The sequence below is a fragment of the Condylura cristata genome, unplaced genomic scaffold, assembly GCF_000260355.1.
Source record: "Condylura cristata isolate star-nosed mole 26May11 unplaced genomic scaffold, ConCri1.0 scaffold00022, whole genome shotgun sequence".
NCBI lineage: Eukaryota > Metazoa > Chordata > Mammalia > Eulipotyphla > Talpidae > Condylura > Condylura cristata.
Genome location: NW_004567123.1, coordinates 35,885,920 through 35,913,162, shown reverse-complemented (window position 1 = coordinate 35,913,162; position 27,243 = coordinate 35,885,920). Strand labels below are relative to the sequence as shown.

The 27,243-nt window shown below is 62.4% G+C and overlaps 1 protein-coding gene across 1 annotated transcript in view; it reads right to left on the bottom strand.

The window, feature by feature from the left end:
* RAB22A (RAB22A, member RAS oncogene family) overlaps positions 1-27,243 on the bottom strand; it is a 37,490-nt gene that overhangs the window by 2,529 nt on the left and 7,718 nt on the right. Inside the window, exons 4-8 of the mRNA XM_004687069.2 lie at positions 26,855-26,934; positions 8,529-8,610; positions 2,136-2,207; positions 1,953-2,059; positions 1,309-1,418 (exon numbers count right to left, since the gene is read on the bottom strand). Coding sequence (XP_004687126.1) covers positions 1,309-1,418; positions 1,953-2,059; positions 2,136-2,207; positions 8,529-8,610; positions 26,855-26,934 — 451 coding nt within the window. The remainder of the gene's footprint in view (positions 1-1,308; positions 1,419-1,952; positions 2,060-2,135; positions 2,208-8,528; positions 8,611-26,854; positions 26,935-27,243) is intronic.

The following is a 27,243-nucleotide window of genomic DNA, read 5'->3' as shown; positions in this document are numbered from 1 at the left end:
TCTAATAACTAAACAGAGCAAAACCAAAGGGTGGGCAGCAGAACAGGCCGACCCACTGAGACACACTGCTGAGGGGAGAGTCTGCTGCGCCCAGGGGTCACTCCCTGGCCGAGACCGAACTCAGGGACAGCTTGATAGAGCTGAGACTTTAACCCACCAGGCAGGCCTGTGTGGAAAATTCCTGACTGGCCTGTTGCCTGTCGGGATGCATTTCCCGCCTCTCGGCTGCCCAGGAAGGCAGAAGAGCACACTGCAGGCCGAGAGGCGGGCGTGGGAGGCAGCCGGCAGGCAGTCGCGGCCGCACTGGCGGCAGGCCGGGGCCTGCATGGAGGGCCGCCGTGCCAGGGCCAGCGGTGACTGCACAGTGGGACAGGTCACACAAAATCCAGAGCTCTGGCCTCTGAACCACCTCGAGAGATCCAGTGGTCCCGCAGGCTCCGGCCAGGGGCCGACATGGCAGCGTGGCCTGGCTGCCGGAGCTGCCGCTGGGAGTCGTGTGGGTACACCCGGAGCCCGCTGCTGCCTGCGAGGTGGTTTGCCCACTGCGCTGCCTCCCGCCTCTCCCCGGGAGCTCAGGCCCTGTCCTCGGCCGGACAGGAGTGCCTCCAGCTTCTGCGGCCTAGGTCCCGAGACTGTCCCGGGGCCGAGGCCTCCCGCCCCACACGCAGGCCTGACCCCAGCACACCGGCACCCTCCGCAGGGCCTCCCCGCCCACCGCAGACATGGCTTCCTTCCCACCTGAAAGGACCCGCTTAGCTCGGGCTCACTGCCAGGCCTCGCCTGCCCACCCTGCACCTGCCGCCGCCCCCGAGCCCGCCACTGTCCTCAGTGAGTATTCTGAGGACACTGAACGAAGTGCGTACACGTGGACACCATCTGTGGAGGACCCCAAAGGCCGGCTGCAGCCTCTTGCCCACCTGGCGTCGTCATGCCGGGGCCTCGGGAGAGGGCAGGGAGGGAGGGGCGTTCTGGCAGGGGGACCACAAGCATTCCAGCTCCCCGCACTGATCCTGCTGGTTTTCAGCGACTCTGGACAACGAACTGAAACGTTTGCAGAGAGGCGGCGGGAGGCACGGCGGCCCCAGGACCCCGAGGCCCCGCACGTTACTGCCCAGCAGCGGTGCCCTGGAGGAATGCGGTCTCCGGCGGTCTACGACCGGCCGCCTCTCCGACACTCTCAAGTCGGACTCCTCTGAGAGCAGCACCGGGACTAGGCTCTTCCACACGAGGCGGGAATTCTACTCAGCAAAACAATCCTCTTTTAAGCCGCTCTGCACAGAGGAGACCCACAAAGCAAGAGCTACTCACTGATTTCTATAAAGAGTTCATTTATGTTGATGGCGTTTTTTGCGCTGGTCTCCACAAAAATGGCGTGGATGGAGTCGGCGTAGTCCTTGGCATCCCTCTCCATGACCTCTCTGGAAGGAAACAGAGCACGCCAGGTCTCAACGTCACCGCCCCTCCCCAGTAACTCAGCAGACTCAGGGTGACGCGGGCTCCCAATGGCCAGTCACTGAGGCCCAGCGGGGTCCACCCAGTGCCACCACCTCCACGGTCGGCAAAGCAGGACGGCATCCGTGTCCCAGCGTGACGTGCAGGGGACAGCCCCGCGGGTGGGGAGCCGGCCCCAGCAGCGCTCCCGCCTGTGGGGTCACGGAGCAGTCCGAAGAAGTGGCCGCTAGCCTGGCCCTCCTGGAGAGGCGCTTTCCACGCGAGCACCGGGTCGCGGGCACCGCGGCGAGCTGGCCTCAGACAAGGCCAAGCACGACGCAGCGGGGCTAGGTCAGGCGCACACCCGCCTGCAGGGGTCACCTCACCGGACCTAAACGCCCGGAGTCTTCACTCCGGCTTGAAAATGCAGGAACGCAGCCACACGCGGAGAGGGACAACGTACGAGCGCCACCCTTCCCTCAGGCGTGCCCGGCGAGGGCCGCAACAAGCCGCGCCCTCACCTGACGTCGACGAGGTCACACTTGTTCCCCGCGATGGCGACGACGATGTCGGGCGGGCCGTGCTGGCGGAGTTCCTTGACCCAGTTCTTCAGCGTGGAGAACGTCTCCTGTAACACAGAGGGAGGCGGCTGGGAACCCGGCCTGCCCGGGGAGCCGCCGGGGCGCGAGCACGCGGAGCCTTACTTCTTTCGTGATGTCGTACACGATGATGGCGGCCGCAGACCCGCGGTAGTACATGGGCGCCAGGGCGCGGAACTGCAGACGGGAACAACAGGAGAAGGGTTACGCGCGCCCTGCCGGCTTTCTGCGGCTGTCCCCGCACGAGGGCGCGTGTGGCGGACGCCAGGGAACCAGCGCCTACAAGGGCAAAGCTTTTCACGCCACCCGGAGATGCTTTTCAGAAACGGCTCGGAGCAGCGTTCCAGGCACCGCACGGGGTGCCACGGGGCGACCGCGCCAGCCAAGGCTCCGTCCCGGGGCGCACGCGTCAAGCCCCCGCCACTGGCTCCCCAGAGGGTCAAGGAGGTGACCCTCTCTCTGAGGGAGAGCGACAAACTGCACACCGCTGCGGCCGCCGGCGGGGCCGGCGTGCCGCTGGCTTCTCAGGACCCTCCCGCGGACCCCAGGGCGGCACCGCCCGGGCTCACCGGCGCCGTTAGCGGGGTGCGCACAGCTCCTTCCACCCGCCCCACCTCACCCTGACTCAGAACTGGGGGGTGGCGGGAGGAAAGGGGACCGGCTGGGAGGCCGAGCCCGGGTGGCTGGTCCCGCTGGCACGAGCCGCGGGGAGCCTCTCCCTGCGAGCAGGCCACCCTGCGCAGACGAGGGCCCTGCCACGTGGGGCCTCTGCCCTCTCCGCCGCCGGGCCCAGCACCCGGCCTTGTGCGCACACTGACAGCGGGCCGGCGCCTGAGGCGCGGCCGTGGCGCCGGCAGGAGCGTGAGCTTCACAAAGGAGAGCGGCTGGTGGACACCCGCGAGGGCACAATGCCCGTGTGACCCCAGCCCTTCAGCAGGGACTGGTGAGAAAGGTCCTCGTGCGAGGTTCCCGCAGCTAGGGCCTACGCGCGTCCAGAGCCCGCTGTCCGGGGCTCAGCGCGCGGGCGGGTGTGACTTCACCTAGGACAGACCAGCGGGGCTGGGAGCCAGGCGCGGGCGCATCTGCGAGGCTGGCACCTCAGCGCGGGCAGGACGACGGCGGCGGGTGGTTCCCATCAGACCTGCCTCCAGCCGGTCACTGCTGAACAGCTCTGGGCGTGCGGCGCGGCTGCCTGTGGCCGCTGTGGTCAAGACGTCTGTGGCTCTAGCACACCTAGCGGGTGGATGTACTGAGAAGAGCCGCGGCCAGGAAACGGTCGCATCCTGCAGACACCCAGCCCCGAGCGGCTTCCGGCTCCACTGTGCGAGTGTTGCCAACGGAAAGAAGAAAGAAGAGCCAGCGCCAGGCAGGGCAGCGGCTGGGAGCCCCCAGGGCGGGCTCCGTGTCCTTCCCTCCCTGCACACGCCCCTGGGCTGCTTTTTGCCTTCAAAGTTGTAAGCTGAAGCCCACGGAGAGCGCAGAGCTGTGCGTCTGCTCAAATGCCTGCAGCCCGAAAGGGACAAGTGCGTGTGCCGGCAGGGGAGCATCGGGACAGGCGACCCCACGGGCCAGCAGCTCTGAAAGTGCCTCGCCCTCCCTGGGCAGTCGCCGGGCGGGTCTGCTCCCCTGGGCAGCCACGGGGTGTTCTACGGCTTCTGACTTCACAGCATCGTTTTCCGCCCTCTCCCAGCCGGCCGCCTGCCTTCCGAGTGGACGCCAGCCCTTCACACACGTGTACTCGCTGGCCGGGCGCCTTTCCGCTGTGTTTCACTTCACAAAAGCCCGTTCTTACTTTTTCCTCTCTTCTGCGTCCACTGAACGCTTCTGACACTGAATTTCAATGATCTGCTCGCCGACGCCGTATCTTCTCGCCGAGACCTTCCCCAGTTCCTTCTGTGGCCGCAGCAGGGGGTCCCTCGGCCGCCTCGGCGTGCAATGTGCAGCCCCCATAGAAAGCCCAGGCCGCTGGGGCCCAACCCTCTCGCCTGCAGTCCCCGGTGCTTGAACCCACAAGTACGAACCCAGACCTGCACGTACTGGAAGCCGTGGGGTCCACGCCCGTTCTCGCAGTAAAGAGCCAGCAGCCCTTCAACTGAGCTGTGAAGACAGACGTGCGCGCCGTCTGCAGGCCTGCGGTCTCTCCCTGTGGCCTGCCTGCCGCTGGCTCTCACTCCCTGCACCTGACCGACCTGATGCGCAATCCCCTCGGCTCGTGATTCTAAAAGGAAACCTCGTCGGAGAGCTGGCTTTCTGGCGGCTCGCCCGCCCCCCGCTGGCGCGCCCCAGCGGGGCTCACCTGACTCCCGCGGCCTGCACGGGCTGGCTGGTGGCCGGGGCTGCCCTCTGGCCTCTCTGCGGCGCTCAGCAGCGTGGCCGTGCTGGACTGAGAGCTGATTCTCCTTGAACTTGAGCGTTCTCTGAGCTTCTTGGATTTGTAAATTCGTATATTTCACCCAAAATGGGTGCGTTTCAGCACTTTTTTCTCAAAGTAGCCTCTTTTCTGCCACCCCCACGCCCGGCCTCCCGCGCCCCGGCACACTGGTTGGGCTGCCCGACTGTCCCTGTGGCAGCGAGGCAGCAGTAATCCCACTCCTTCCTTGGCCCGCCCGTCGCCCGTCCGGCAGGTTTCGCTTTAGCGTTGCTCTTTAGCTCTAGTTTCCACTTGGTTATGAGTTTCTGCGCTGTGCGACTCTCCATCTGTGGTTCGGCAGGTAAGACGCTTCATCTCTGCGCCTCTGAACACTGAAGCCATCTCCCCTGCGATCTGTCCCTTCCCTCCCAGCTGCTCCAGGGGCCCTGAGCTCGTCTCAAACACAGGGCGCTAAAAAGGTGGGCTCCCTGCTTGAGGCCCGGGCGGTGCCCTGCCGGGCCGCGCTGGGAGACGGCCCTCAGGGTCCAGGTTCGCGCAGGCGGCTGTGCCTGGCGCCGGCCCTGGCCGCCACTGACACGAAGCCTCCCCCGGCTCTTCCCGCACACGGAGCGCGGCGGAGGATGGTGAGCAGACTGCAGGGCGCCCGCGCGCCTTCGCTCACGTCCGTCAAGGTCTGGCGGTCAGCCTTCCCTGGAGAGGGCCAGGGAGTAGGCACGCGGTGGGTGCTGTGGCCTCAACTACTCCCTTCTGCCCCCGGGGCTGAGAGCAGCCACCGCAGACACAGAAGCGAGCGCGCGGGCCCGGCGCAGCTCCACGCACAAGCGCAGGCTGACTCGGCCTGAGGCCCTGCAGCACGCCGTCTCGACGGCCCCTCCGGCGCGCTGACTTGCAAGACGAGAGCAAGGGCTTCGCGGCCGCCAGAGCGGTGAGCGAGGCTCCGAGCGAGGGCCAGACACGCGGGCGCCGGTCCACCCCTCCCGCCGCCGGAGGGCCGGGCAGCAACGGGGCCGGAGGGCAGGGCACTAACAACGAAGTCACTTAGGGCAGCAAACAGGGACACAACGATCTGACAAAGGGTCTCTCGAGAAAATCAAGGTGAAACCATGACACTGGCTGTGTGAAGACAGGCATGCACCAGCACCGGGAGTCAGGGCCCCGATGAACACTGCCGCGAAGCTGGCCGGTAAGCTGACTGCAAAGCTACACGCGAACACAGCACACGGGCCGTCATGCCTGCCTGGTTCTCCTGTCACACAAGGTAAATCTCAGAAAACTCGTGAAGGTGCCATCAGTTTCCCCTGCACCTCTCAACCCGCGACACCCAAAGCACTGACGCGCCTGCACCATCACCCCGATCAGTCTTGTTCTCCCCCTGATGCCAACAAGGTCCTTACCATCGTGGCACTGGAAGTTCTCCAAAATCACCTTTGCAGGCTGCGGGGTCGCTGCAGTCACCTGCCACTGGCCCAGAGACAGCCCGCCTGTCAAAGCTACACTCGCGACAGCTCTGAGGGGCAGTGGGAGGACGCCCCCAAAGGCTTTCGCTGTATGGTGGCTTCCGGCTGCCGCGACGCGCCACCGCGGGGCACTGCACAGTAAAGATGCAGACACCAGGCGTCACGGCGTGAGGCCAGCGGCGCACACCGGGGAGAGGTGGACCCCTCTCCTTCCTTACCAGCCCAAGAAGGGCGGGCCTGCAGCTCAATGACATCCGCTGGCACCAAGACCCCCCCACGGTCTAACGGGGGTGGACGAGTGAGGAAACGGGACAAGCTGGGGGCGCGAGCAGTGAAGCGCTCACGGCCGAGCGGTCCGAGAACCCGAGTGTGGCCTCTAGCCCACGCACGCGCGGGCACACGGCCCCGCCCTCAGGGTGCACTCCGAGGGGAGGCTGCCCTCGGATACGGGCACACGGCCCTCACCTAGCAGCGGGTCTCAGCGAGACGAGTCCCGGCCAGCGACGCAGGAGCGGGAGCCTCCGGGGGCGCGGGCCAGGGCCGCGGTGCTCAGCCTGAGACCGAGGGGTGGGGAAGGCGCCAGCTCAAGCAGAGGAAGAGCCGCAGAGGGGCAGGTGTGTGCGGCTGAGGGCAAGGCCTGGCGGGCTCGCAGGCGGGCACGGTTCTGTCGGCCACGCCACGCTGCGGGGCAGCTGCTATTCTGAGGGAGCGGGGCGGCTGACCGAAGGCAGCAAGGGTCAGATTACATTTCTGAAGGTCCCTCTGCGTCCTGCGAGGGGAGAGACAGGGTGGTGGGCTGGAAGAGTGAGAAGGCTCCAGGGAAGCTGGCTCTCAGAGCTCAGGGGTGAGAGCTGCGGGCTGGCAGGCGAGGCGGAGAGGGCTGTGAGGCCTCCCGGAAGCTGGGCTGTCAGAACAGCCTGATGGCGCAGGGGCGGCAGGAGAGGTGAGCTCCGGACTTGGGCTCGTGCCCCGGGGACGCACGGCCGCGCGGCGTGCAGTGAGTGGCAGCGGGGGAGTGGAGCGCGGCCGAGGCGCGTCAGAGCAGAGCAGGGAAGGCCACACACGCGTCCTCGAGGCTGCAGTAGCCCCCGCAGGAGCTGCTGCCCACGGGGCGGCTGGAACCCACAGCTAGAGGGGACGTGGGTGGGAGGTGAGAAGCGCATGTGGAGCCTCAAGGCGCGTCACAGGCGGCCAGAGCGGCTCACGGAGGCGCGTGTGTGGCCTCCACAGCAGGCGCCACAATCTGAGCTCTGCCCTCAGGTGACCGGCTGCTCCTGGCGCCCGCGAGCTGGCCGCTGGCCGCCGGCCGCCTGCCACCTGGGCTGCCGCTAGCTCCCCGGTCAGCGCTGTCCAGGCAGTCTCCCCACAGGGGTCCGCGGCGCGCAGCTCTCCGGCCCCTCGCCTGCCTGCCGGCCTCCTCTGCACGCCCTGTGCCAGGCCCTGTGCCTGCGCCTGACAGGATTCCTGTTGCGGAATCAATTTCAGAAGTAGGAAACAGAAGCAGGAAAGCGGCTAATTACAGAGCCACACGGGGCCCTGCTGTCTCGGCAGCCGTCGGGGAGGCCCCGGTTAGTAGTCTCTGCGGTGCTGACTGAGGGGAATGCATGACACTCTCTGAGGAGGGCTTGGTGGTACATCAGGTGTACACTGGGGGTAACTCAAACTGGGGTTCTGTGAAAGGGCCGCGTGTCCCTGTATGATGAGCTGCAGGGACTGCTGGCCACCACCGGGCCGCATCTCGAACCTACCCAGAAGGCTCTGTGGGCAGACATGCTTCTGCAGGGTGGTAGACTGAGTGGTGGTCTCAGATGAGACTGGACACCAGGCGTGCCACCAGGCATTAAGAAGCCCAGCAAAAACTTAACAGCACAGCACAGACGTCCAGCTACGCTGGGCATGGTGTCCACCCGGGACGGGTCACGCTCACCCTTTTCCTGCACTTGTCTGTGGTGATGCTTGTCAGACTGACGCCACACAGCACCTACGTGCCTGCGCCAAGGTGACGCCAGACTGCCACCCCTGGTTGCTGCTGGTTCACTTTCAAGAGCCCAGGATAGTGCTGTGCAGCCAGCAGATGCCCTGTTCAGACAGTGCTGCTGAAAGGGAATGAAGCAGCAGTCGGGCGAGGGGGTGGCCGCCAGGCGCACCTCGGCAGGCGGCCAGCTCCGTGCCCCGCCCCGCCGCCCACCCAGTGGCCACGGGCCGTCCTGGGCCCCGCTCTGGCTCACGCCCGCCCCGGGCAGACGGCCTCCTGGGCAAGCCCATCACCGAACCCTACTGCGGGGCGCGGCAGCAGCTCACCACTCACTGAAATCTCAACTTTGTATGTTTCAAGGCCCCACTTCGGCTTTCAGAAGGCGGCTACAGAGATGGGCTAAACTCCTCATCCTTTCAGAGCCCCCCGGAGGCTGGAGCCCAAGTCATACAGTGCGCTGAGCGGGACTGGGTCAGCTTGTTGGTCTGCACTTATGTGACGACACTAGAAAACGTAAGACGCCCGCCGCGCCCACGATCGCTTCCTCCGGAGCGGACTGGCTCTCACCGGAGCAGGGCCGCCTCCGCGTGGGCGAGAGTGAGTCTCCGGCGCGCAGGAAGCGGCGGGCCCCGGCGGCTGCGCCGGCGCGTGAATCTGGCCTCGTGAAACACATAGTAAATTAAAGGGTGACTTACTCGTTCTTGTCCAGCTGTATCCCAGATTAGGAATTTATGTAGCTCATTTTGGTACTGGACAGTCTTGGTCATAAAAGATGCCCTACAAAGAGAGACCTAGATGATCAGAACACAATCATTTCAAGCAGGTAGCAGCCCCAGCCGGAAGCACCGCCTACACCTGACCGCTGACCGCTGGCCAGCTCCCGCTCCGCCCTGCTCGGACCGTGGCCTCCCTCGAGGGCCTCCGGGGGGCGCGGCCGCGGTCCGGGTCAGGGTCCGGCGCCACTCCTGGGTGGCGACCTGATGGCCCGGACCTCAGTGTCCCGTGCAAAGCTCGCACACTGTTGTTTGGAAAGGGGGTACATGGGCACACGTCCTGCAAGCGCGCCGCTAAACAGGCCATCAGGGCGTGTCCTCCCCACCCCCAAACCAGCCGGCCACAGACGCAGCCGGCACGGGCGTCGAAACAGTGCGCTGGGCTCAGTCCCCGGCAACATGGGCATGAATTTATGGGCCAGCAGGCGCCGCGAGGGAGGGACGAGCGAGGCGGAGCAGGCGCCGGGCTGTGGGCTCGGACCCAGTGTCCTCGCGAGCTGCTTCAGGCGCAGAAGCGGCCCTGCCACTCGCTTCCAGCCTCGTCTCGCTGCCCGTCCCTTCGTCTCGCACCCCGTCCGCACTGGAGCCCCAACCTCTGCGGTGCGCCCTTAACGGCCCTCATCTAATCTCTGAGCGGGCGACGGCCACCCCTCGGAGCCCGACCCCAGGGCGGCTCCCCGGCTCCGTGACGTGGAGGGCACAGTGACTTCCGTACCTCGCTTTCTGGAAGCAGGCAGTGGCTCCCTGCCATCCAAACGACACATGCTGACCTCCCAGGCTGCCATTCACTTGCCTGATAACCTTATTTTTCACCGCTGGGCCATCTCTCCACTCTGCCAGGCAGATCTTATTACCTCTTTAATCCAAACCCACTGGCACCGTCGCCTGAGCTAGGCTGCCTTTCACGGCATCCTGAAAACCCGCCTCGGACGCACGCCAGTGGGCAGGGCCCCGCCCGGCCGAGTCCCCGGGAGCACGCGCACCGGCGCCCGTTCCCGCGCCCTCTCGGCTCCAGCCCCTCCCGGAGCGGCGTGGGGCGGCGCCGCCCGCCCTGGTGCGCGGCCTCTCGAGGACGCGTGGGGCAGCGTGTTTTACACCGAGGACCGTCACCGCAGTCAGCGCAGACGCGCGGGCCTCCGGTGCGCGCGGCTCAGGAGGGCGAGCCCAGGCACAGCTCTCCCACACGCCGGCGTCGGACTCGGCGCTCCTGTCCCCACGCACGCAGCTCCCCGGGCTCCACGGAGGGCACACCTCTGGCCCCTGCCCGCTCCACCAGCTCTCAGGCCAGGGCCCGGGCTGTCTCCCAGGCGGTCGGAACCGCTGAAGCCACGCGGCGCAGACAGCTGGCCACACAGGTCCAGGCCCGTGCCCAGCAAACCTCGGGCACCTGACAGGTTATTCAGGAGCGTTCGGGGAAACATCTCCCCACACATACAAGAACTAGGAAGCACTAACCCTGTAAACCGCCCAACCCCCCATCCCCCACGGTGACTGCGACTCAGGCACGCTGGGCTCACACGGTGGCCCGGCCAGTCCCCCCGTGGCCCTCAGGGTGGGCGGGTGCTTCACCTCTTAGCCGCCAAGGCAGTGGAGGGCAGCGCTCGCGATGGTGCTGCCGGCGCCCACGGCCAGACTCCGCCCTGCAGCCCAGCCGCGAGGTACCCACGTCCTGGCATACCTGGCCTGCTGCCCTTGGGAGACCTCTGCAGCAGGAAAGCGTGGCCCCACCCCACTCTAGGGAGGTTTGCGGTGGGAGGTGGACAGATACAGCAGGGCAGACATGCAATGTCCACTACGCAGGGGACAGCGGGCAGGGCAGCGGGAGCATCAGCCCTCGCATCGGGGAAGGGGCCACCCCAGGCCCAGAGCCTGTGAATAAGTTCCCGCTCGGGGCAAGTGGGGCCTTGGAGATGTCAGGTGGCTGAGAATCTTTTGACAGGGTCCCGGATTACCCTGCCAGGGTCAGGCAGGTGTCCTGCGGGTGGGGCGGGGGACTGGCATCGGGAAAAGGTGAGGCGGGACCCAGCGGAGGCTGCGCCGTGCCCCGGAGGGCCACTCAGGCAGCCCAGGGTGGGCAGGAAACAACCCCGTAGCGACCGCAGGCAGGCGGCTGGAGGCACGCGATTTCCAAGTCCTGGCTGAGGGAACGGAAGTGAGCAGCCTTCACTCTGGTCCTGGGCCAGCTCCCTGCCCTAGGCGGGCATACGGGGCTGCAGGGAAGAGTGGGAGCCTCCGCCGAGCCCAGGCACCAGAGGGTTCTGCTCCGCGGAGGAGCGCAGGACCCACGATGGGGTCACGGTGCCTGAGGAGGAACAGCAGGAATAAGGGCAGCCTGGAGCCGGGCGGCCCCCAGCTCAGACGAGTGGGGCGAGCAGCAGGAGGTGCCCGGTAGGCAGGGCCCCACGCGGCCGGGAGGCCGTTTCCTGTGAGCCAGCACCTCCCTCGCGCCAGGGCCGCGCCGGGTCTGCCAGAGCTGGCCCCCCTGCCTGCAGCCTGGCCGATCGCTGCAAGACTCACTCGCCCGTCAACTTTTAAACAGCCTGGTCTGGGCGAGCACACTGGTAAAACGGACCCCCCAGGGTTCGTGGACTAGTTTTATTTCTCCTCAGACAGCAGGGAGCTCGACAACACGAGCCCGGAGCACTGGCAGGCCACAGCGGACAGGCGGCCCAGGCCCGGGATGGCGCCGCCATGGGGCCGGTTTCAAAGGTGAGTTCTGGAAGCGGGCCGGGACTCTGGGGCCGGATACCCGTCTGCTACCATACCATGCACGGCTGAGACAGCTCCTCCCCGAGAGAGCCTTCCAGGGCCGAAGGGGCAAACCCGGGACGCGAAGGACTGCTGGGCATGCACAAGAGGGCGGGACACAAGCAGGCAGGAGGGCCGAGACGCCCGGAGCGCGTCTTGGAGCAAGGCGGGGCGGCCAGATACACGAGAGGGCGCCCTGAGGCCGACAGCGGCGCCAGGGCCGGGCGGGGGCGAGGGCGAGCTCCGAGAAGCCCGCTGCAGCTCCTGCCAGCACAGGCAACTGTGTGCAGTGAGTGATGTCAGTCATTTCCAAACTGTAGTGTACTCGTTAATTTTTTGAAGAGGAAGACATTCACACGCGTCATTAGCCGAAATGTGCCAACCAGGCCCACACGGAAATAGCTGCCTCCTACCCCTTTCTCCCAGCCACTCACTTCCTCTCCCTGGAACCCGACCTCACCAGGCCCGAGCCCTCCGCCCCCTGTGCGCCCCGCGCTGTGACCGAAGGCTTTGCCTTCCCGCTCAGCTGCACCCAGAGCCCGACGCTGGTCCACAAAGTTTCTCCATGCTGCTTCCCTTTACCGTACTGTAGTGCAAGATTATGCTGCAGCTTGTGTCGCGGTCTAACTTATGCCAGTCTCTACTCGTCCCCAACGCTGCAATTAACGGCCGAGTACAGAGCTCTCCGGGGTGGCGCAATGAGCTGGAGCGCAGCACCACAGAGTAGCAGCAGCTGCTTCAGCACGAGCTTTGTAACGGGGTCCTCAGGGAAATGGGAGGTCCTAGGTTTCCTGCTCCACCCAGAGGAGCTGAGCTGGGAAGAGAAAAATCTGGAGAGGAGACTGAGGAGAAGGAAGCAGGACAGAGACAGGAGGTGACCTGAGGGCGCAGGGGGCAGAGACCTGTGAAGAAGCTTTGTCTTATTTCCTGGTCCTGGCCTGGACGAAACAGATGTGGGCCAGAGACCCGTGTGAAGGCTCAATATGGCAGCGTTTATCTTGATTTTGATTTTGTTGCTGACGGGCCTGGCCATTTCTGACCCTTTGTCATGGGTCCCTACTTGGGACTGTGGCAACTTTCAGACCTTGCTCTGGGCCAGTCCCTTTTAGGTGGACTTCTGCCCATGAGGGGACGGGTCACTTCAGGTATTTGATTTAGAAAACTATATTCTTTGTCTTTTCTGAACTTAAAAAACTTCTGTTAAAGGTATTCTATGTTTCGTCTTGATGCGGCAGATAGCAGTACCTATTTAGAGCAGGCAGGTTTGGGGTTCAGGGATGCCCCTCTTTCCTTGCCCTGTAACACGTTTGATCCCTGCCAGGGGGCTGACCCAGAGGAAGCAGCAGACCTCCTGTCTCCCCGCTGCTCCCCTCAGCAGTGTACTTCGTCAGTCCGCCTGTTCTGCTCCCCGCTCTGTCTCTGGAGAATCTTCTCACCCCCTGCACCTCTGGCCTGTACCCCAGTTCTGCTTCACAACGATAGGAAGAGCCTACATCAAAGGATCAAAAAGCGACGTCACTATGAACGCTTGGCCGCCACAAGCCAGTTACCCCTATGGTAACTTTTCTGACACCTTGTGCTTAAAACCCAGAAGCTCAGAAGGATCGTGAGGCCCTGCTTTCACGGTCTGTATTTGTGCTGAGCCAAGCGAGCTTTTGCCCTTCTGCCCCACGGGAGGTTTCTGTCCTCCCTGAGCTCACCTTAGGACACCTGCGTCACCGTCTGACAGGTGTACCGCCCAGTCAAACTCCTCACCTGCACTGTCCCTGGAGCAGGTCACACCTGGCCAGCGCGTGGCCGGGGCGCTTGGCGCCAGAAGGGAGAGTCCCTCTGGGCTCGCCTCCCCCCCCCCCTTCAGATCTGTATACATAAATAAAATAAATAAATAAAATAAATAAATCTTAAATGAATAAATCTTAAAAAAAAAAAAGAAAAAAAAAGACAAACCCTTGTACAAGTCACCCTGCTGTCTGAATCACACGGCGTTATCTGCGGGCCAAAGGGACCGGGCCGTGGCCGGCCGGCTGGGCCTACGTCTGGGCGATCCTCCCCAGGCCTGCTGATTAGTTTTGTCACCAGCTAGGTACACGGACAAGCCAATTCACCGTCTCTTGACTCAGTTCTCACAGTTGGCTTCTAGCGTAACTTCAGTGTCCATAAAATAGGGCTTTGACAAATCACAATCTTACTATAGAATGACTAACATACAATAAAATGCAGACCCTAGGTTTTCAGTTAACTGAGCTTTGACTTTTCAGTTTGTGTAACTACGCCCCCAAAAGGGGGATCATTCCCATAATTCCACAACCCCCCCCACGCGATTTCTGGTTAATTCTTGCATGTACCCCAGGTAAACCATTTCCACTTACATTCATGGGTTAGTTTTTACTGTTGGAATCCATGTAAAAGGAATGATCCAATAGTGTATAGCTTCTTTCTTTTCAAAGATTATTTATTGATGCACACAGAACTGGGGTACAGGCCAGAGGTGCAGGGGCAGTAAGAGGAATCACCAGAGACAGAGTGGGGAGCAGAATGGGCCAACTGACAAAGTCCACTGCTGAGGGGAGAAGTGGGCGGGCCAGGAGGGGTCTGCTGCGCCCTGTGGGTCACCTGTGGGGCGGGGATCGAACTCACACTGAAGCAGCTGCGGCCAGCTTGCAGTGCGCGTCCTAACCCGCTGCGCCACCAGGGAGGGCCGTAGCTCCTTTCTTTTAACAGTGACCTTGAAATTCACTGGTATCTTTTAGCTAATTCTTCATTGCTGTATGATACCCCTTACAATCGCTCATGTTCGAAATGCTGGGTCACAATGCAGACGCAGTTACCGTGACAGGGCACAGAAGAGCCCTCCAGGCAGCCGCACCACTGAGCTGCCCACAGAGGCGCGTGGCCGTCTGGGGGTCCTGCCCCTCACCAGTGCCCTCGCTGTCATTTTGCCTAAGCACCAAGCAGGCGTCCTCTCTCAGCAAAGCCATCAACCCTGCGCTGGAGCACGCGCCCTGCGCATCGGGGACGCGCAGATGGGGCCAGCACGCGGTCAGCAGTCACAGCCGCAGCCACCGCGGCTGGCCGCAGAGGAAACGCGAGGCAGGAGAGCGGCGCCCAGGGTGACGAGCGCCACGCCGGCTTTCAGTTTTCCGATTTTGTATTCTACCCTCTTTTGGATAAATCTAACTTTTTATTCTATCTGACTCCTGCACTTCACTAGCAGAGTACTCTGCGTGAGTGTGTAAGGGCAAGGCTGCCCTCGAGTCTCCTGGCCACCCCGCGGGGCGGGCGTCGGCCCGGCTACGTCAGACAAGGCGGCCACTGCGCGCGCTGGCCTGAGTGCACCTGTGCGAGTCGAGTGCGCGGTGATACACTTGTCCTTGTTTTTACAAAAACTGACGGTCCTCTGCGCACGTACGACCCGGTCGGCTCGCGCGCCCGGGACAGTCTTTGCCTTGCGTTCGAAGAAACCTTTCACTGGGTGACAACTCTGGCTCGCAGCCCCTCCCCTCACGCTGTCTGCTTCTGCCCGGAAGCGCTCGCACGGGCCACGCGGGCTGGCCCAGGAAGCAGGCCGCGGGGGCCGGGCGGGCCTGCCCGGCAGAGGGCCGGGCAAAGCTGTGAGGCCTCGGTGGCTGCCACCCGCACTCGCGCCCTCTCTCCCTCAGACCGCGCAGGCCTGCGCCGGCGCTCGCCTCCCGGCTGACCAGAGCCCGGCGCCCGGCAGCTGCCTGCCCGAGGGGTCTCGGTGCGCCCTCCTCGCTCCCACCAGGCTGTCTCTGGCACTGCTGCTTTTTGTTCTATTCTCTTGTCTGCTGGGTGCCGATTCTGGGCACGTGAGGGCGGCACAGTAAATGTGTATTTGGACTCTGTCCCGGGGTCCTGACATGGAGCCCTCAACCTCTGGACTGTTCTAATGACAGGTGTGGCCTCTGCTCCACTGAGGTGACGCGGAAGGTTCTCAGGGCGAGTGCTGGGATTCAAGCAGCCACGCCCGACAAGCTTCCATAAAAATACCTTAAGGATGGGCTTTAGAGCGCTTCCGGCACACCCCAACTCTAGGCTGTACCCCGCTATCTGTTCGCCTGAGAGCTCCTCCCTAGAGCCGTCCTAGCAAACCTCCACACCTGAGAGCATGCGAGGAGTGGGGGGCGTGGGGCGTGGTGCCCTTAGCTTTACAGCCAAGTCAGCAGGCGTGTGGGTGCCCGGCCGCTGGGGCCCCCCGGCTGGACCTGGTGTTCATGGCCTGGAACCCTGAACCCGTGGGCCCACGTCACCGGGGAGCGAGGGTCAGGGCTGACCTGTACTGCGGGACGCTCAGAGGTGACTGATGAGCGGGACAGAGCTATGGCTGGTGGGGAGGAGCCACGCACTTCGGCGCGAGAGCTGTGCGCGCAGAAGGGCACAGGGGTGCGCCGAGGGCGCCAGCGCGCCACCTGCATCGGCGCTTCACCCGCTTCGTCCCTTCGGCGGGGACTGTTCCCACTGACCTGCCTTCAAGCACAGCTCAGCAGACGCACTGCGCTGACCAGCTCACTAGAGCCCGGGGGCGGGGGGTCCATAAACCCGACAGCTCCGCACCTGGTCGTGACACAGGCCCCTGAAGGCAGCGGCTCCTGCCTTCCAGCACGCGGCCCTCTCCCGCGCAGGCTGCACCGTTTCTGCAGACGCGGCCTCCGGGCAGGCCTCTGGGAGCCTCAGCTGTCCTGGGGGCGCCACTGTCTGCGGGCTTCACCTTGCTTGCTTTTGGGGGCTGAGAGTAACATTCTGGGGACTTCCACATGGGAACCAGAGCGCACGCAGGGCTGCCTCGGACCCATCACAAGAGTTTACGCACTCACCAGCAGCGGTGGTGCCAGTCACATGTGGGGAACGACGCGCCAGCCCTGCACTGGCAGGCAGGCGGAGGCCTTCGGGAGCGGTGGGTGGGAAGAGGGGTTCGGTGGCAGGTGTCCCTCTGGAGCCCGGCGGACGGGGCTAAGTGAACGGGAACCCTGGAAAGACAGCGGGCAGCGAGGGGCACCGGGAGGACACAGGGCCAGGGCCAGGCCCTGCAGCGGCCCCACAGGGAGGACACGTGCGGCGGGAGAAGGCGCGGCCAGACCGGACTGGCACTGAACTCTCCAAATTGGGGGCTGGGGGTGGAGCCGGCGAGGGGGGAGCTGGAGCGAGACACTGGAGAGCAGAGACAAGGCAAGCTGGCAAACGAGAACCAAGCTCACGGGGCTCAGGAAGGGCTCGGGGGGTGGGGGCGGTGCCACCAGGCCCCAGCAGCTGGCGCGGACTGGCGGGCGCGTCTGCAGTCGTGCGCGCTAGGGACACACCAGATCTGTGGGCCGCAGAAGGTGGCGGGCGGCAGGCCAGGCCCCGGGCCAGCACCCAGGTGTGGGGTGGAGGGTCAGGGGGTGGCAAGAGGGCCCGCCGGGTGGGGCACCGTCGTGTGGACGTCCCCCAGCTGCAAGGGCCAGACTGTGGGCCGGGAGCTGTGCGCTTAGGAGGAAAACGAGCAGAGCACGAGTCGGCAAACGCTTCTGCGCCCGGCCCGCGAGAGTGGACAGCGTGTCCGGGCGTGGCCTCCCCTCCGCACTGCTGGGCGGCAACGACGCGCACACGGCGCACACGGGGCTGGTGACCAGATCTGGGTGCTGACCTGCTCTAAACCCCCAAGTTACCCGTGAAGCTTTAAGAAGCGACGGGAAGGGATCTTAAAAGAAGCAAGGCGCACGAGCACGTGCCGTGGGATCAAGACAGGGCGACAGAGTCGCACAGGACCGGCAAAGGCCTGTCGTCGGCCGCCGGCCGCCTCACCCGCCACCTCGCGTGGAGTTTGCAGGCACGGCAGAATCCTCCTCAGCATGCGAGCAGCCAGCCCCACCCTAGAAACCAACTTCCAATGCTCTGCTTAAATTCTGCTTAACACGCTCAAGAAAATAAAACACAAAGCCAACACTTTGAGCAGAGAAAAGGAAACCAAAACAAAACCAACTGGAAACCTGAACTTTAGCAAGGTCACTGAAAGCAGAACATGGACAGCTTCAAAATCAGGTTAGAACTACTTGGAAACAATTCCAAAATCAGAAGAAGGGAGAAAATGCCCAGACCGAAGCACGGGGCGGAGAAGAGGGAGGGAGAATACGGGAGAGCTGAGACACGGACACAATGAAATAGAACTCCAGACCCCAGAGAGAGCAGTCAGAGAACAGAGGGAGACGGGAGCCACGCAACACTGAAGAGACAACGGCTGAGAATTCTCCAGCTCGAAAGACATCAAGCCACAGCTGAAAGAGCCCAGCAAGATAAATACGATGAACACGTGCCCTGGACACACCGAAGCAAGACTAGGACACACCAGGTCACAGGACGATGCCTGCTAACGTGGGGACGCAGCAAGACCGACACCCGACTCCGCAGCCGGAGGCCGGGAAATGGCAGGCTCCTCATGGTCCCAGACTCGGGCTTCCCTCCACAATGGGCAAGACTCGGAAAGTGTGGGCCCTCAGTAGGGAAAATGAGAAACGGCTCTGGGTGAGCTGGAGGGAAGCAGAGGCGAGCGCTCGGGGAAGGGCACACTACGGACTGAGCGGGGGGACGGCGTCTCGCAGGGTGGGCCCTGGGGTGCCCAGGCTTTCTTTCACCGTGGGCCCCCAGGGCTTGCTCGAACAGCGGGGCGGTGCGGTTGAGACACGCCTGCTCCCCAGACGGGCCGGCCAGCCGCGCAGTCCTCCTGGGAGCTCTTCTCTAGCAGCTCAACGGGGATCCCTTTACGTGGCTGCGACCAGGGACAGAACCAGGCCGGGACGGCTGGGGAGCCCTGTCCACAGAGCCCTGCCGCGCCGTGAGGAGCCACGGACCGACGACTGCATGTACATGGCTCTTTAAAGAGCCACCGCTCCCCTGCCGTCTGTGAAGCTTAGAAACAGACAGAGCTACGAGGGGCACGTGCCAGAGGGGAGCTCGCGGAGGTAGAGGAAAACCACTGACGAAGCACACGCGAGCACAGAGAAGAATTCATTTAACTCCATGTTCTAGTGTGAGTAAATAAAAGGTGAATGAACAAACGGAGGAAAACTTTTTTCAGACAGCCCATCACCAGAAGAGTACACCAACGGAAATACAAAGACATTTAACAGCCACACCCAACAGGAAAGTCAGAGTGCGGGCAGGGACAGACGGGGAAGGAAGGGGTGGCGTGGGGGGGAGCCCGAGGGCGCGGCCACGCAGAGAACAGCCTGTGCGCCGGCCGCCAGGGCTAGCGCTCAGCGGGCTGGGTGAGCAGGCAGGCAGGCCGGGGCGTCAGACCCAGGTCCTTGCAGGCTGGGTCGTGATGACAGCAACTGGCATCAGACACAAGTTCAGATGCGTACGGTAATTTCTAGTGTAAACAGCTTAGGAATAATAAAGGAATGCGTAATCACTCAGGCAAGCATGCATTGACACAAAGTTCAAAAAACACAGGACGGGGTAAATCAAAAGCAACGTGTAAAGCTGCATGTCTAACACGGACACCTCAGAAGTGAGTGGTCCCGGCTCCCGCAGGCCGTGGGGGCGAGGCGGAGCTCTGCAGTGGCCCACCTGCTCCGGCCCGGGACTGCAAGGGCGGGGCGGAGCCCGGGCGCCTCGGCCACGCGGTGAGCGGCGCGAGCGGGACCCGCATCACGGTGAGCATGCAGGCAGGTCCCGCCGGGCCGGCAGAGACGCCTGGCTAAAGGCCCACACCGCAGAAGCCGAGGGGATGAAAACCCAGTGTCCTCAAGACCCGGGAGATGAGCCCACAGCCTCGCTGCGAGGACTCGGTGCCCTCGGCAGAGGGGAGAAGCCCACTGTTGCGGCCGCAGCGGCTGGGTCCAGGCCACGCGGGAGGCCCAGACGTGCCAAGAAGCACGGCACAGAGGAAGAGCCAGCAGCAGCGGGTCCAGAGCCGGCCTAGATGCTGCGTCAGCAGGCACGACTCTGGGAGCAGCGATCACACACAGAGCAGAATTTTAGGAAGAAGTTACACCGAGTGAACAGATGGCAAACCTGCACATAAAAGGCATAAAAAGGAACCACATGCAAATTCTAGAATTAAGCATGCATAGGAAACGAAAAAAATAAATTAGATGGAAATGGGATATTAAAATAAACAAGTCTTCGAAAAGGAACTCCACGCAGCAACAACTGCAGGTCTAGAACCAACAGTGATCCCCCAGAAGTCATCCTTCCATAGCGGGGTTTTCGTGAAACACACCCAGCCTGCCCTCTGCCTCCCGCACGACCCGCGGCGCCCCGTGCCCACAGGGCGCAGGAATGGGCTGGCTGTGCTGGGGGGGAGGAGGCCGACTGAAGGCCAAGACGACCCGTGCACGTGACACGCTCCTGGGAACGGAAAAAGTAAGAGGCAGAAAGCGCCGAGGCCACCACCAGCCCCCGCGAGACGACACCGACAGCCGGCCGGAACCGCAGGCTGCACCGCAGGCGAGCGGCGCAAACAGCGTGGCAGCAGATGCCCCAGGAGTCACCGCCTGAAACCCGGGCGCCACAGCGCACTCCTCGCCCGCCGGTGCAGTAAGGTGCCGAGACCGCAGGTGCGGACACACCTCAGAGGTGGTCAGGTGACAAGGGCACGTGTCCTACTGGGGACAACATTAGGGAAGTGACAGGCTGCTTGCAGGCACGGAGGCTGGAACACCGGAGAGCAGCACCCTGGAAAGGCTGAAGGAAGGCGACCGCACCCCAGGACGAGCTGCCCGCCAGCCCTCGCCGCCCCGCCGCCGAGTCAGGCGCCGCACGGTGACGAAGCCAGGAGCGCGCCACGGACGTTGGAAAGCTGCAGAGGGCAGAGCTCAGGTGCCCCCGGAGGCCCGTGACTGTGTGTGGCACAGCACCGGACTACTGGGGAGACCGCGCCCCCAGTGCACACGCTCATGCCGAAGAGGGCGGGGAGAAGAAAGCGGCCAGAACTCTGTCGGGCAAACACGCCCTTCGGCAGGAAGGGCGCGTACAGACCCCGGCAGATGAAAAGTAAGCGCTGTGCCACCAGTGCTGAGCACATGAAACGCTGAAAAAAGTCTGGGCTGAAAGGAAATTACATCAGGTGAAAACTCAATTCTATAGGAAGGGCCGAAAAGCGAGGAAAACAGTACCCACGTGTACAAGAAAAAGAATTACTCGCTCTTCATTTCCTCGCCCTGCTGGCCAGGCCCGCTGGCGGGCATCCTGGGGAGGGTGGGAGGCCCCGAAGGGTGTCCAAGGCTGACCCCGACGCTGGGCAGAGGAAGGTGCCTGGCGCGTAGAGCCTCAGCAGAGTGCCATGCTTTCTATCAAGCAGGTGTCTTTGACGACATTGGGGGGCACTTGTCTTTGAAAGTCTGTCTTCACAGTGAAGTGTTAACATTCTAAAATAAATCTGAAACACCCTGCAATTTAGAGGTAAGTCCCATGTGCAGATTTATACTGGAGCGCTGGAAAGCAAGCTTGCACCTACCTTACGCACTAGCAATTCTGCTCTTGGCTAGCCGCGCAAAGAAGTGGAAGCATATTCCTAGCACCTACGTCGCTAACTGACGAAACGGGAGACATCTGCGCCTCACACCAGGAGAGCGAGCGCACTGCGGCGCCTTCTCATAGGAGAAGACGAGTTGCCACAGGAAGGGGGCGAGGGGACGGCGGCGGCACCAGGTGGGAACCGGGCCCGAGGGCACGAGCTGCAGGACTTCACCATGGAAGTCCAAGGACTGGCAGGTCGTCTGTAGCGGCCAGACGACCGCAGTTGCCAGGAGCGGGAATCCCAGAAGGAAGCTCCTGAAGGGGTGGCGGGCCCCGGATCTGCATGCGCGCGCCTGTCTGTTAGGGAGTGAGTACTTTCAGGATCGACTCGCGAGCTCGTCCCAAGAAAGCACCCAGAGCACAGACAGGCGGTAAGCCAGCGGGTGAGGAGGGGACGCGCTGAGGTACCCGGACGACGCGCGGCTGCGCCGGTACGGGGGAGTCATGCTGCGAGGCGAATCGCAGCGCCCGGGCAAACACGCGGCTTCCAGCACATTGAAGGTTTGCGGTGTCGCTGAGGGAAGAGCAGTCTGCATTTGTGGGCGCCTGATGTGGCTGCAAAACGGACAGGAGTAAGGGACTCGCTTCTCGAGCGGCCAGGAGCCCGGGAAGCGGGGGGCAGCAAGGGCTCCCGAGGCGCCGAGCACGAGCCTAGCAGCCCTGCTCCACTCCCCGCCCGGACGGTGCGGTGACCGCGGACGCCGCGTCCAGCTCAGATGCCGCGCTTGCCACGCCAGAGCGGGCTCAGAGCAGGCGTGCTCCCACCTGGACACACGTAAACCACGCCGCTCCGGAGGCAGCCACGGAAGAAAGCGCTGTGAGGAATGACGACGGAGCCCGGGCCTTACCCAGGCACGCGGCCCAAGAGTAAGAACTGAAAGCCAGGGGAACGATCACCCTCCGCGCGCCCAAAGGACAGCACCCGAGGGGCAGAAGCCAGGAAGCAGGCAGGGGTGAGGGCCACCGAGGCAAAGCTGACAGGAAACGCGGAAGGGACGCTGAGGGCCAGCTGGGCCGCGCCAGGCGGCTAGGAGGTGTGCAGGACAGCAGCACAGCCCTCTTGAGTACACACAGCCCCAGCCGATCCCAGCAAGACGGGAAGAAACAGAAAACCCTGCCACGAATAATCTCACGACTATGGAAGAGAATGACCCCTCAAACTCTTAACGTGGGGGCAGATGTGAGCATTGATGGGTTCTGCCACTCGCTTCAGGACTAAACCAGAGCACTTTCGTGCTGGGTCACGCGCAGGAGCACCTCGCGGCGAGCTGTCTGAGGCACTGACTGGACACGAACCTGGACGTGTACCTAACTGAGAGTGTTACGGACAGTCTCACAAACATGCACAAAACCCTGCAGGTAACAGTAAGCCGAAGTCAGTGATAGATTAAAAGAATAACCTACCACAACCTAAGCTGATTTGTTCCGACAGTGTCATCTGCCACTTCAGGAACGAGAAGGGCAATAATGATGAGACCTATCCACAAGATGCAGGCAAATCTGAAAATCTGATACTTGGTGATGTGGAAATCCCAGTAAACACTGACAGGAAGGCCATTCTGGAGCGTGACGGGCATGTACCAAGCCGACTGGCAAGGAAACGACGGGGGACCTCGCCGCTCGGGAGAGCGCGGTCTCACCGCCTGCCAGCCCCGTCGCAGAGGGCCTACGCGACCCCAGGAAGCGGGGATAGAGGCTGAAGGACGGCAGTGACGGCCCTTCCACGCAGCACCTCTCAGCACACAAGGAGATAAAACTGCATTCACACACCAGACTCCCAAAAAATCTAATCGAAGACTTGGGCTACACCGCAGAGCACTGAGAAGACAGAATCCACGTTCACACGAGCAAAGTCGACACCAAAAAGCTGCCGAGGCCCCAGGGTCGGCCCGAGAGCCACGCGCACCGGGGGCTTGCTGGTGCTGCGACCGCCGTGGGGACGAGCCAGGGGGGACGCACAAAGACCGCACCCTAAGAGTTAAAATGCCAGGTCCCGGAGGCTTCGCATGACAGGGCCTATGTTCCCGGACACGGCGGGACTTAAACTGGAAAGGGAAAAAATTTCTGGAAAATCAATAAAATGAGTAATATACAAAACTTTCACTTAAAAAGCTAAAAAGAAAAGAACTGAGCAAAGAGAAACGCTGAAGATAAACACAAAAATCACAGAAATAGAAAACAAGATCGTAATGAGATCTGAAGAAACCTGGACCTCTAGAAACCATTCAAAGCACCCCGACAGCCGGACGACCCAAGCCACAGCAGGGCTGCGGAGGAGCGCAAGACGTCACCCCGAGCCACGGCTACCGGCCACCGCGGCCCGTCCCTGAAGGACAGCACCAGGCCTCGCAGGGGACAGTGACCACACCCGGGCTCCTCACCTGCCCGCTCTGTGGCTGTCTGGTGAGCACTCCCCGCTCGGACGGCTTCGCATGGGAGCCTCACCAAGCCTTCAGGAAGGAGGAGGCCGCTTCTCCGCAAGTCTCCCGAGTGGGAGAGAAACTGCCCGGCTCACGCGGGGAGGCCGTGACGGCACGGGCCGAGGCCGCTGCTGCGGGCACAGCGGCACACTGCCCGGCCGGCGCTCGCAGCTGGGCCCGACCTTGGACGAGGCGAGATGACCCCCGGCCTCCCCCCCGGGAACACAACACTGGCGGGCTATTTAGCGGCAGCTCTCAGAGCTCTCTACTTCAAGGCGAAAAAGACAAATGAACAGCTCAGGTGTTCACACACCCACCCGGCAGAAGCCAGCCTGACGCCGCTTTAAAACACGAGCAAACGGACGGGAGCAAATGCCCACCCCAACCACGGGGACCTGCGCGCGGAGGGCGCCCGGCGGGGGCTGCCTCCCCAGCGCTGACCAGCCGGGCACAGGGGCGCGGCCGCCGAGAAGGCGCCCGACCGCAGAAGCCATGGAGGACGATGCTGCAGGCCGAGCAGGGCCAGGGATGGGCTTACTGGGGCCAGGACTGGGTGAGCTTCCTAGGAATAGGAAAAACAAAGCCCAAAACCCCACAACCGAAGCCCCGAGTCGCACCCCCCCAGAAACGACTTCCAGGTCCATCCAGTCTACATCTGAAGCAAAACCGTTTCTGTAAGGCAACGGCAAAGTGTGCCATGACCCCAGTCAAGGTTTCTTAAACAAGTGGCAAAAAGCACGAACCCCAAAGAAAAAACTGACCAGATGGGCGTCAGCAAGTGAGCAAGCGCTCACAGAAGACCCCTGCAGGGAGTGACAGGCTCGCCAGGGTCTCAGCACCGAGAACAGGGGACGGCCGTGAAGCACGCCGGTGACAGCCCTTGCCCGAGCGGGATGGTGAAACCAGCGCTTTCTACAGGCTGACCTCCGAGTCCACCGCCAGCCACGGCTGCGAGCCACGAGGTGGCCGGCAGGCCCTCCGCCAGGGCCCCCGTTGGACACAGCCCTTTCTCTCGGAAGCAGGCGTCGCTGCCAGATACACTGACGCGCGCCCCGGGGCAGGGCAGGTGCCCTCCAGCAGCCCCACCGGGAGCAGTGCCCTGCGCAGGGCGCCGCGGCGGGAGAGGGTGGGCGCCTGTTCCGCGTGACTCAGGCGGCCAGCGGCCTGGCCTGTCCGGGCCCAGCTCACTGGCGCGCCGGGCTCCGCGGGCGGGAGACGAGCAGCGCCCAGCCGCGCTTTGCTCAGCTCTCACGGCCGTGACTGATGAGCTAACTGCCAGCCATGCCAGAGCGGAGCGGGGTACCCCCTGAGTACGGGAGGCGAGGTGAGACACACGTGCTTCCAGGCAGGAAGCCTAAATCACAGTCGAAGGACATCTGGGCCTGGCCTCAAGTGTGCTGTCCACACGTGCAGTTGGGCTGCAGGCGGGAAGACAGTGCATGGAGGGAGGACACGGCCTGGTGAAGACACGTGGGTGAAATGGGGGGCCAGGAGAGGACAGCAGGCAGCACAGCTCTCGCCCCCCGAGACACTCTCTGCCCCCCAGACACTCCAGCCTCTGACGGCTCCTCCAGTGCACCTGCCCAGCCCCTGGCCACCCCCACCGCCGTGCCGCTCCCCAGGTCCCCATGCGAGGCCCCCCACACCTCTACTCCTTAAAAACTTACTTTTTATTAAACTTCTCACTGAAGTACAACTCACTCTCAATATTTAAGTGCCAAGGCCGCCAAGTGCTTCCTCACATCACTGAATCCGGGAATCAGTCATTCCCTAGGCCTGGCAGCCCCCATGCTCATGCCACTCCGCAGCTCTCTCTGGGCATAGGAAACCGCCAAATAGGCACATTCTGGACACCAACGACAGAGCCAGCTCTTCTCCTTGTAGGTAAGGTCCTTGAGGGTAGCAACCTTTTTCTGAAAAGGGCCAAAATGGCTTTGTGGCTTCTCGGGCCTTGGAGCTATTCAACACGGTCATTGCAGCCGAAAGCAGCTGAGACAGTAAGGACTGTGTTGCAATAAAACTTTATTTACAACAAGGAGGGGGCCAGAGACTCACAGTCAGCTGACCCTTGGTCTAAATGCCCAGTCCTCTCTAGTCCCCAGCATGCACTCAGTGGGAGAATAATGGCTTCCGGGGAGAAGCCGCCCTGGCAGCACTCAGGTGGAGTCGGTTCCTGGGGCGGTGGCTCTGGGGGACGGGGAGCGTGGAACTGAGACGCCCGTGGGGCAGAGAGCGCGGCAGATGAGGAAGCGCTAAGTTCTCTCTCCAGAGTTCCAAGACTGCCAAGGCTGGCACGGGCGCTGTCGCAGTGGGGTGGGCACACTGGAGCATGCGCGCTGTGACGAGAAGGCAGGGCTGGGGCCCAACGGTGGGGGTGGGGGCCATTCACAAAGAAAGACTTGTTGAGGTAGAAAAAGAAACAAGTACAGCGAAGACGGGAGCGGAAGTCGTGTAGCCTGCCTGTGACAGGAGAGCCAAGACCACTAGTGGCAGAGCAGGCTGAGGAGGGCAGGACCTGGCAGCCGGTGGGCCTCAGGGCTGGCCCGCCACTTCCTCTCCCCTGTTCTGAGACAGCACTTGGACCGAAGCGCTCGGCGTGGGCTGAGTCAGGGTGAAGTGTGTCACTCGCTGAGTCACCGGCACGCCAGCTATCTCTTCCTGTCTCTTCACTTTCCCAGAGGTGGGACAGGCAGGCCCTGCGATGAGGTCACTCCTCCAACATGTGGGCATACCTAGCTCTCGCCTGCAGGACAGTGAAAGCCTGCAGGACAGTGAGAGACACGTGAATTTCAAAGAGGAAGGGCGGCTTATGGCTTATCTCTGCACTTTCAAATGCGTATGTGCATGTTGCAAAATACTTCTGTGCTGAGCAGAACCGACATTTTTTTAACTGGAAGAAACCATTTGCTTGGAGGTTTGCAATAAAAACAGCACAGCGGCTATTTAGTTTTACAAGTGTAACATAGCATGAAGCCTATAAAACTAATTTCTCACAGGAAAGTATCAGAGTTATGAGACTAATGTCCTGAAAAGTTTACTCACTGAGTCAAAAACTTGTAGGCAATTTCACTTATCCAAGGGAACAGCTGGAAAAAGGCCTCCACTTCAACATTAAGGAACCCATTATCACCACCAGCGAGGATGCGCCATGGCATTCCAAGACTTCATGAAGACCCACACCATCTACGCAGCTGTTCAGCTGCTGGGGCCCAGAGGGTGTCATTAGGATGTGTTCTTTGGTCTTACTTCCAGGTGTAATAGCTGTTGTTATTTACAGATTGAAGGGTCTGGGTATGTTCTCATAGTAAAATACGACTTTAATTCTAGTTTCAGTTTGAATTTGTGCTCCTTGCAAATTAAAAGCTGACTTTCCCAAAACACAATGACCCGCCGAAAACACAACCACCGGCCGAGCCTCCCTGGGCCTTAAGTCTTTCCAGACTCACTGGGGACCAGCCTCTAGGAATCCACCAGTGTGGGGATGGAGCAGCCAGGCCGGCGACACTCTCCTGGTTCACTTTCAGGGCACCTTGGGGTGTATATTCAACAAACTTAATCTCTTACCCTATGGTTGGGTTGATGTTTGGATCAAAACTGTCTTCCACGAAGCGCCACACGATACTCGATTTCCCTACACCTGTATCCTGAAAGAGAAGAGATGGGTAAGAAAAGGGTTCCCAGCTTACAGACACAAAGTACCTTATAGCAAAAGTTCAGGACTTTAGGAAGAGCCTACTGGACAGTCTAGAAGGTAAGGGGTGCAAAGGAGGTTTCCCCAGCTCTCAGTGTGGGTGGGGGGGGAGCTTCTTTAAGACACAGCAGGACTTTCTGAGAGGCCCAGTCTCTGCTCAGTGTGCAAAGTGCCAGCCCCCAGCTGCCCACCAAGTTCCGGCTCACTGCACTGTGGCTGGACTCGGCGACCCCCACCCGCGGGCGGCTGCCCCCCGGGGAGA